Raw genomic sequence first — 10320 nt, 5'->3', positions numbered from 1 at the left:
CTTATATAACTTTAATGCACACTAACTTCCCTACAGGGGATTTGTAACTTAATCTACTTATTTTAGCCTATATTAGTTGCATCTATGTAAGGGCAAAAAAGTGATTTGAAAGAAAAAAATGTGAATTTCAGTCCATCTGTGTGATACTCAAAGAAGATAATTCCTGATCTTATCCATTGAGCAAAGGAAAAAAAAAAAAAAAACGATTAAGTTGATTCCTACCTACTTGTCACAACTGCAGGGAAATACTGATATGAAAAACAATGTCCCCCAAATCCCAGAAGGTATGATTTAACAATAATATCTTTAACTTCTCCTCTTACCAAAAAAAAAAAAAAAAAAGATGTTTTTAGATCAACGTTTCTGGTAAAACCTCTACCCTAACCTATCTATTTTTCAAATGACAAAGGTAGGGTCCAAAGGCTTATCTAAGATCACAGCGTATCTGCGGAATGGTCGGCCAAACACACGGTGGGGGCTGCTTCTGGCGTATCGGCTTTTCGGCGCTTCTGGAACGGCACCAAACGCTTTCCTGAAGCGAAATCCACAGCACGGCTACCGAACTGCCACGCTCAACATGGCTGCCGCGCCGCAACACGGCAGCCACGCCCAACATGGACTCCGGGCGAAGGCCCAGCCCCGGATAACAACACTCCGGAAATGCCCGAGCGGCGGCGGAAGCGGAAGCCCGTCGGCGGTGGGGGCCGCGGGAAGTGTCTGTAGCGTTCTCCCTCCCTCTCAACCACACTAACAGACGGTGGGCCGGCGCAGGTGAGGCGGCGGCAGAGAGGGCCTGGGGCCAGGAGGCAGGCGGCGGGGCGGAGGCGGCTGGATGGAGGCTCTCGGGCTCCGGCTCCCTTCGGGCCTAGCCCTCTTGGGACAGCAGGGGTTAAGTTTGTGGTTCCTGGATTTCGAGGCCTTGCTTGCGGGTTTTTCGCCTTGTCTGAAACCGACCTAAAATTTCGGTCTAAAGAACCCTTTCTTGGCCTCGATTTCCGCAACAAAATGGGGTGGGGGTGGGGGTTGGCCGGGACCACTTCTGAGACTCCTACTCCCGGCATCACGAATTCCGCGACTTTAATATTACGTCGGTGCTTAGGCCATTAAATTGAAGAAGACCTGTCGTCAGCTTACTGAGGGGAGTCCCAGAGCGGGAAGCAATGACCACATCTTTGAAAGGGTGCCACGTCTGGGGATCGGGAGCCCCGAGTTTTAGTTTTGTCTCCTCCACAGACTCACTATGTGACCTTGTTCAGGTCCATTTTCCGCTTTGGGCTGCAGTTGAACGTGTTGGATGCCTTTAATATCCCTGGTATCTGGGCATCAGATTCTCAGAGAGGGACCTGAAAAGCATGCTCTGCCTTCACCCTGTTTCAGGTGATGAGAGATGAGTGATGAGAGATGTCTACCCTGTTTCTTTTCAGACACCAAGATGGCCAAGGGCATCTGGGCACTTAGGAGGGTTCCTGTGCAGTGGAAAACACTTTCCAGAAAACTTCCTCTTATAAACCTAAACCAGCAAAGTGGAAAATACGAGACTTTGGTTTTTGTCTTAAAGCTGCTATTAACGTGATGGTTCATTTGGGCAAATCCCTTTCTTTCTCTGGACTTGAGATTTCTCATTTGTCAAAGAAAGGTGTTGGATTAGTCACTGGCTCTTAGCCCCCTTTCCTGTATCCACAGCCATGATTTTCAGGGAGATGAAGAAGGTGTGTTGTGAAGAGTACATGCTGTGCAGTTACAGATTGAAAACAAAACCTGCTTGTATTTAACCTTCGTTTTTGGAATTGTTGATTAAGATGATCTGTTAAAGAGTCCTTTCCTCTTTAAAATTTGTGATGCTGTGTTTATAAAGCCCTCTTTAGGTGCAGAATGTAGACTTCTGTGTACCTTTTTCTTTTAATGATTTTGTGCCTAGAGGTACACACTTTAGTCAAGAAGATATTAATGTGTAGTGTAGGAGGAAAAGGTGTAATTAGATTTCAGTAAGGTAAAGTGGTATATTGAAATAAAATTGGACTTGAAATGGAGTTGAGGATCTGTATTGTTACTTCAGTATTGGTACACTCTGCCTTTGTGACTTTAGGCAAGCTAGCTCATGTCTCTGGGTCTCGCTTTCCTTATATGTAAAATGCAGGGTTGAATAAGTGGAGACTGTAATAAGTGGAGATTATATGCTTCATGAGTGAAAGACTTTATCACTACCTAGTAGTACTTCCTAGATAGTAAATAACTGAATGAGGGGATGGGTAAGTAGATAATAGCAGTCAAGGAAAGAAGAAACTTTTTCAGAAAATTGTCATTGATTAGAGAAGGAGAAATTGATTCAGAATTGTAAAAATTTAAAAGTAGAGGTGCCTAACTTTCTTGTCAATTGCAGCATAAGTTAATCACTGCCTGTGAAGTATGCTAAGGAAAGACAACTATGTGCTCTAGAGAGCCTGGTGTTATGTGATGAAAGGAGTAATTAGTAGAACAAGTGAAGGATGGAGAAGGGCATTGACAAGATAGGACAAGTATGGGAGGATTTTAGTTGTGACAGATAATAGAGAGTTAAGACATAGAGGTAAGAATTTTGTAGGTATCCGCGATATGAGAATTAGGAATCGTAAATGTGAAAATCCTTATGAAGGAAATAGAGGATTAAAAGAACTTAATTTTGCAAGCTAGAAAATGGTGCTCCTCTGTAAGAAGTGGATACAGCTTAGAACATTGAGAGTTAAAAGATAGGGGTAATTTGGAAACAATTCAAGTGACCTAGTAGAGGAAGTATAGTTCTGTTTAGGATGAGAAAGAGATTTAAATCAGCAGAAAAGAAGAGCACTCAGAGAAATTGTGTTTTTGAAGAACCCTGATGTAAAGAGTACTTGTAAGCAACTCAGGTTTAGGAATGTGCTTGGGATACCAGGACAAATGTGATGCTTCCTACAGTTCAAGTCTGCTAATCAGGTATAATAACTAGGGTACCCCAAATGACTAGCCTGCTATGTGGGAACCTGAATTAGGTGGACTACAAACCCTAATTTGTGAAAGAAGGTGTGATCAGAGGCATATCAGTCAGTGCATCTGGAAGCTCATCTTCACGCATTGGGACATAACTCTGGAATGCAGGAAGATAGCTATAGAGGGCAGAGCACTGACCTGATAATAGGGTGTGTGATATAGTCTGGGATGCCTGATGTCTTGTGTGGGAATCTCTGGATGAGCTTTGATGTGTCTCAATGAACACCCTGTATATGTAACTCTGCTTGCCAGAATCTGGATTGAGGATATGCTGCTTTTATTGTATTCTCAGTTGGGTCTGTGACCCACAAAAAAATTGAGAACTATGTGACAAAGTAGTCTCTCAGGGCCCCTTTAACTTTTAATTTATTGGGATTCAATAGTTTGTACAGAACGACATCTCTCTGAGGTTCAGAGTCTGATCCTCCACAGTAGTTCTCAACCTTCTTAATGCTGCGGCTCTTTAATACAGTTCCTAGTTCCTGTGGGTTGCTACCCACTGCTGCTCCAGAACTTGCTAACCCAGAAGTAACACCTAGTGCTACAAGATGAGTCATTTCATATTATGTTCACCTGTTCTTTATACAGGCATACTTCAGATATTGCAGGTTAGGTTCTAGGCCACCACAGTAAAACATCATGAACTTTTGGTTTCCTGATGCATAAAAAAGTTATATTTACACTGTACTATAGTCTATTAAGTGTTCGGTAGCATTATGTTTAATACAACCAATGAGCATACCTTCATTTAAAAGTACCTTACTGCTGAAAAATATTAATGATCACCTGAGTGAGCCTTTGGTGAGTCATAATTTTTTGCTGGTGGAGAGTCTTGCCTCAGTCTTTATGACTGGTGACTGATCAGGGAAGGGGGTAGCTGCTGAAGGCTTGTTGGCTATGGCATTTGAAATAAGATAGCAGTGAGGTTTGCTTCACTGATTGTTGACTCTTCCTTCACAAAAAAATTTCTTCATAGTATGTGATGCTGTTTGATTTACTATAGTAAAATACCTTCACAATTGAAGTCAGTCATTTCAAACCCCGCTGCAGCTTTGTCAACTAAATTTATGTACTATTTTAAATCCTTTGTTGTCATTTTAACAATGTTCACAGCATCTTTACTGGAATTAGATTATATCTCAAGAAACCACTTTTCTGTTTTCACCCCATAAGAAGCAACTCCTTACCTGTTGGACTTTTATGATGAATTACATCTTCACGCTGCATTTCTAATTCTCTTGCCATTTACAGTGTATCTGCAGTGACTTCCTCCACTGATGTCTTTGGCCCCTCAGAGTCATCCATGAGGGTTGAAATCACTTTTTTCCAAATCCTTGCTAATGTTGATATTTTGACCTCCCACGAATCATGAATGTTCTTAATGGCATCTAGAATGGTGAATCTTTTCTAGAAGATTTTCAGTTTATTTTGCCCAATTTAGAAGAATCACCGTCCGTCCGTAGCAGCTGTAGCCTTTTAAGAAATCTGTTTCTTAAAATCAATCTTGAAAGCCAAAATTATTTCTCGATCTAAGGCAGTGGGTTTTCAACCTTCCTAATACTGCGGCCCTTTAATACAGTTCCTGTGGGTCACAAGCAACAGGTTGAGAACCGCTGATCTAAAGGCTGCAGATGTATGTTATGTTGTCAGATGTAAAAGCAACAGTAATCTCCTTAATACATCTCCATGAGAACTTTTGAGTGACTAGATACATCATCAGTGAGCAGTAGTGTTTGAAAAGGAATCTATTTTCTGAGCAGATCTCAAAAGTAACCTTAAACAGATGTGCTGTCACCTAAGCTCTGTTTCATTTATAGAGCACAGGCAGTGTAGATTTAGCATAATTCTTAAAAGAGTCCTAGGATTTTCGGAATGGTGAATGAGCATTGGCTTCAGCTTGAAATCACCAGCTGCATTAGCCCCTAACAGGAGAAGCTGTCTGTTGAAGCCAAGCATTGACTTCTCTCTAGCTTAGTGGTTCTCAACCTTCCTAATGCCACGGCCCTTTACTACAGTCGCAACCCACAGGTTGAGACCCGCTGCTCTAGCTAGTCCTACATAGCATCTTCTTCCATTATAAAGCTGTTTCTTCTACAAATTCAATATCTGTTTAGTGTAGACACTTTCATCAGTTATTTTAGCTGGGATCTTATGGATAACTTAGCTTCTCCATTAGCACTTGCTAATTTGCCTTGTACTTTTATGTTAATGATGATGAATTCTTTCCTTAAACCTCAAGAACTGAACCCTTGCTAGCTTCCATCTCTTCTTTGTAGCTTTCTTACCTCTCTTCACAAAATTGAAGAGAAGGCATTGCTCTGGATTAGGCTTTGGCTTGAAGAATATTGTGTCTGGTTTGAATGTCCAGACCACTAAAACTTTCTGCATATTGGCAATAAGGTTGTTTTGCTTTTGTTATCGTTTGTGTGTTCACTGAAGTAGCCATTCGCTTGCCCTTTACAGTGTATCTGCAGTGATTTAATTTTTTTAAAGAAGTTTTTCTTGACAGCTTGGCTAACTGGTTGAGAGGACTAGCTTTTGGCCTGTTGGGTTTAAATGTGCCTTCCTCACCAACTTTAATCATGCCTAGCTTTTGATTTAAAGTGAGAGATCTCTGACTCTTCTTTTCAATTGAATAAATTTAGAGGGTACTGTAGGGTTATTAATTGGCCTAATTTCAATATTATTGTGTCCTAAGGAACAGGGGAGGCTCAAGGAGAGAGAATGATGGAGGAATGGCCAATTGAGGGAGCAATCAGAACACACATTTATTAAGTTTGTTGTCTTATATGGGTGTGGTTCATGGTGCCCCCCAAACAATTACAGTAATAAATGCTGAGATTACAGATTATCATAAAGCATATGATAATGAAAAAGTTTGAAATATTGTAAGAATTACTAAATGTGACAGAGATATGAAGTGAGTACATGCTGTTGAAAAAATGATGCCAATAGACTTCCTCAACGCAGGGTTGCCAAAACCTTCAATTTGTTTAAAAAAAAAAAAAAGAGAGAGAGAAAGAAAAACCGTTCTCTACGAAGCACAGTAAAGCAAAGCACAATAAATTGAGGTGTGCCTGTACTCACCTGGCTCTCATTCTCCATGAATTTTCTACTAGGCCCCCTCTAATTCATCTCATTCTCTATTTCTGATAAATGGATTTTCCTTCCTCTTTTTCTTTTAACCTGCGGCTGCTTTGAACCTTCCTTACCTTGTTGAGTTTCTTAAGTGAAAGCAGTGTTTAGTGACTGATAATGATGTATTAGATGTAAGAGTGGGCAGAGAACAAGACAACAAAGCCTATTACAGCAATTTTCTATTCTCACTTGCTTTTGTTACTCCTCTAGTTAAAAACAAAAGCAAGTAAGAGAGGGGATACATTCAAGAGAGATGCCATCAGCTCTTGGGATTCTGCATGGAGTCCCAAGTCTCCCATGTTTTGAGAGAGAAGCATTTGTGGTATGGAGGGGGTTTAGTTTGGATGTAGTAGCTTTGAAGGATGTTTAGGTTTTCGAGACAGCTCATAGGGCAGAGGAAGTAAAGGTCAGAGCTCAGGAGAAGTAGGAAGGAGAGTTGGAAATCTTTTTTTTTTTTTGGTTTTCTTTAAATATATTTGTAGTAGCTGAAGTCTTAGGAATGAGTACAGTTGCCAGGTGGGGGAGAGTTTGAGGCTCAACTGGCAAAGAAGGCTGAAGAATGGTCATAGAGGAATGGCAGGGGCCAGGGGGAATATCAATTTGACAGCCAAAAGATGAGAGGGTTTCAAAAAAGGAGTGGTCAGCAGTGCCCTGTACTACATATGGATCAGATGGGCTGGCGGGGGGTGAGGGAGAGGCTATTGGAATTGATGACTAGAAATTTGAAATAACTGTAGAGCAGTTTCAGGAACAAGATGGAAAGATACCTTCAGAGGGTGCAGTAAATATGAAAAGGTGGGTAGGCAATGATGTAATCAGAAACAGGTGAGCATCTTCCTTTTTTTTTCTTTCGTGGGCAGTTCTGAGTATAAACTTTGTTTCTCCAGAAATCCGTTAGTCAGAATGTGAGGGATAACGTGGAAGTAAACGTCTGAGAAGCCAAAATAGGCGTCGTAAATTCAGTGTTATGTGTTAATAGCTCATGTGCCTTATCTTTGCAGAATTCTACTATGATGCTAATCCACACAACAGTTTAAAAAACTTACTTGACTGATTTTTTTAGGCCGTAACTGGTTAGAAGCAGTGAATTACTGTGGTGGAGGGGTCTTTGGGTATATGGATGGGGTACAGGGGAAGGCAAGCCTTCTGACATTTTCAAGAAGTAAACAGCACATAACCTTTCAGTGAGGAAAGAAGAGACTGCGAGCATGCGCTGTCTGTGATGGTGCACTTAGTTTAGTAGTGTGCTCCCATTTACTGCTGAAGCAAAGGAACCCCAGGAACTCCATACACTTCGGTAACCTCTGCCCACCTGGTGCCTTGTCATTCTGAGCTCCTGGTGTGTAGTCTGTTTCTTTCATTGTTAAAACTGGTTACTGGTTGCCCATTGTATTAAGTATTAAGAGCCTTGCTGGAATTGATCTTCATCTTATTCACCTTATCACCCACTATACCCTAATACCTTTAGTTTTACTTCAGTTCTTTAAGAGAGCTCAGCATCTTCCCTGGATTTAGCACATACTCTTGCACCTCCAAGAATGCTTTCCTTCCTTCCCACTTTCGATTTGCATGGTTGCTTCCTGCTCTTCCCCTCAGTTATCAGCTCAGTTGTCCTTAGGAAAACCATCAGGACTCAAGCCCTCTTGTTCTGTATTCCATTAGAACTGTCTTTTCTTTTTCTATATCATTTATCTCTGTAATTCTGAGCTCATTCTCATGGTTATTTGATGATCTGTTTCCACTTCCCTCCAGGGTCCTTAGTTCACAATGCTAGACACAGCAGGCATTCAAAATTAATTTGTAGAGGCATGTCTGAATTAACGAATACATGGATGAACCTCATTAATTCAAAATTAATATGTAGTGGCATGTCTGAGTTAATGAATTCATGGGTGAACTGTTCCATATCCATTTTAAAATAATTATTCCCACACAGTTTGACAATCAAGATGTTACTCTAAATGCTGATCAACAAGACAAAACAGAAAAATATCTGGGTACTCAATCTACTTTCTCCCTCCTTCACTTCTCCATTACTCCCTCCTTTCTTTTCTCTTTTTTTTCTTTTCTCCTTTCCTCCAAAAGCAGCATGTATGTGTGATATAAAACTGAATTAACTTCTCAGGATTTACATGGAAAGGAGAAAGAGTGCTTCATTCTTCATCTGAACTTGTGGGTGAACTTGTGTTGATTTTCCAGGAGATTAGGTTCACAGAGGGGTCTATGACCCATTACTCTCATCCCCTCACTTTATGTGTGAAAGAATGAAGAATTTAAAAGCTTGATGCAAGTCAATAAAAGTAGTTCGGGGCAGGTCCAAGGCTAAGAAATCATGAATCCTATCATGTTGTTGTGTTAGAGGCTTTTCTAGAACCACAAATTCCTGAAGCTGGTAGGGGTTTTGTTTACCTAGTTTAATGATCTTTCTTACATACGAAAAAAATTGACACTTGGAAAAGTTGAATGAAATAGCTAGGCAACAACAGAGTACAAATTAGAACACAGAATTCTTGATTCCTGGGTTTTTGCTAATTCTAAATAATGGTTATTTATATTTTCAACTGCTCTTTAGATGATCTCATGTTTTTTGCATAGAACAAATTAATACTTTTATTAATTTGAATGTGGTATAACATTGTACTAGTACTACCTTTGTGTATATTTTATAATAAACATTGTTTTGCCTAGGTTTTAGTTGGGATAATTTCTGTCTTTGGAATTTTTTTTTTTTTTTTTTTTTTAGTCTACTGTATTCTTTGCTTGTTTTTCAGTGCTTTAAACTCAAAATAAACAAGGAAAGGTTTGCTCTTTGATACTGGAGAGTACACAGCAATGGGACCACGAAAGAAAAGTGTTAAAACCTGTCTTATGAATAATGAAATCCCAGAGGAAACAACATCAGATGAAACAAAGGACTACATGAATCAACTTTCACATGAAGTACTTTGCCATATTTTTCGGTAAGATTTTATTGGGTTAACTTTCACTTACCTGGAATGTATAATATAGGAGCAGACCCTGGAGCTGTGCTCTCTGATACGGTAGTCACTAGCTACATACTACATGTAAGTACAAATTAAATAAAATTAAAATGCATTTTCTCCTTTACATAAGCTACTTTTCAAGTGCTTGTTAGCCATGTGCAATTAGTGGCTACTCTGTGGAACAGCACAGATGACAAATAGAAATTACTTCTTTTGTTACAGAAAGTTCTATTGGGTATCCTTTCTCTTGACTGTTAACGTTTCTGGGCTTCTTGGAATTTTTATTGGCTGAAAGATTGATTGACATGTGTTACCACCTTGTCACAGTACCAACTATGTAAAACATAAGGCTGTGTTTCTGACTCTAGCCACAACCCAAAGTGAAACTTATTTTGGTCAATAAGCATGGACAGGTTTGGCACCCATAGCACAATGGTTACAGCCCCAGCCACATTGAGTGTGGCGGGTTCAATTCCCAGCCCAGGCCAGCTAAACTACAATGACAACTGCAAGAAAATTAGCCAGGTATTGTGGCGGGCACCTGTTGTCCCAGCTATTTAGGAGGCTGAGTGCAAAAGAATCGCCTAAGCCCAAGTGTTTGAGGTTGCTGTGAGCTGTGATGCTATGGCACTCTACCAAGGGCGACGTAGTGAGACTCTGTCTCAAAAAAAGAAAAAAAAATGAGCACATATAGTTAAGTGATTAAAACAAAAGTTTTGTGAAATAATGCCCATCATTACTATTCAGTGCACATATTAGAATTGTTTTGTGATTAATATAACACAAGAAATGCTTTTGTTAAAAATGAAAACTGTTTGGAAAATTATTTTTTTGCCCAAACTGTTGTAACAAAAACTAAAAAAAAAAAAAAGAAAGAAAGAAAACTATTAATTCCAGTTTCCACTACCCTCTTCTTTTAGTTGTTGTCTTTATTTATACCAGTCACATAAATAAATTCTTCCATACTTTGTCTTTGGAGTTAGAGACCTGAGGTTGAATCTTGGGTTCATCATTTATTAGCTGTGGACCAATGATAGATAAAAAGGTGATAATATTAGGAGTCAGTAAGATAATGCCTAAAAACACTTAGCACACTGCATGGTATAAATGCTTGGTATAGTAATGGTTATTATTGTGTTCTCCCTTTTTTCCTATTGTTTCCTGGACTAAAATTATGATTTTACTCAATGCTTTC

The 10320-nt window shown here is 39.8% G+C and overlaps 1 protein-coding gene across 1 annotated transcript in view; it reads left to right on the top strand.

The window, feature by feature from the left end:
- The first annotated feature begins 715 nt into the window (after nt 1–715).
- FBXO38 (F-box protein 38) overlaps nt 716–10320 on the top strand; it is a 55110-nt gene continuing 45505 nt past the window's right edge. The window contains 2 exon segments of the mRNA XM_012809245.2: nt 716–771; nt 8913–9101. Coding sequence (XP_012664699.1) covers nt 8974–9101 — 128 coding nt within the window. The 5' untranslated portion in view covers nt 716–771; nt 8913–8973.

The sequence above is a fragment of the Otolemur garnettii genome, unplaced genomic scaffold (genome assembly GCF_000181295.1).
Source record: "Otolemur garnettii isolate 467f Iridium unplaced genomic scaffold, OtoGar3 scaffold00003, whole genome shotgun sequence".
NCBI classification, from domain to species: domain Eukaryota; kingdom Metazoa; phylum Chordata; class Mammalia; order Primates; family Galagidae; genus Otolemur; species Otolemur garnettii.
This window is presented reverse-complemented; position numbering and strand designations above follow the sequence as displayed.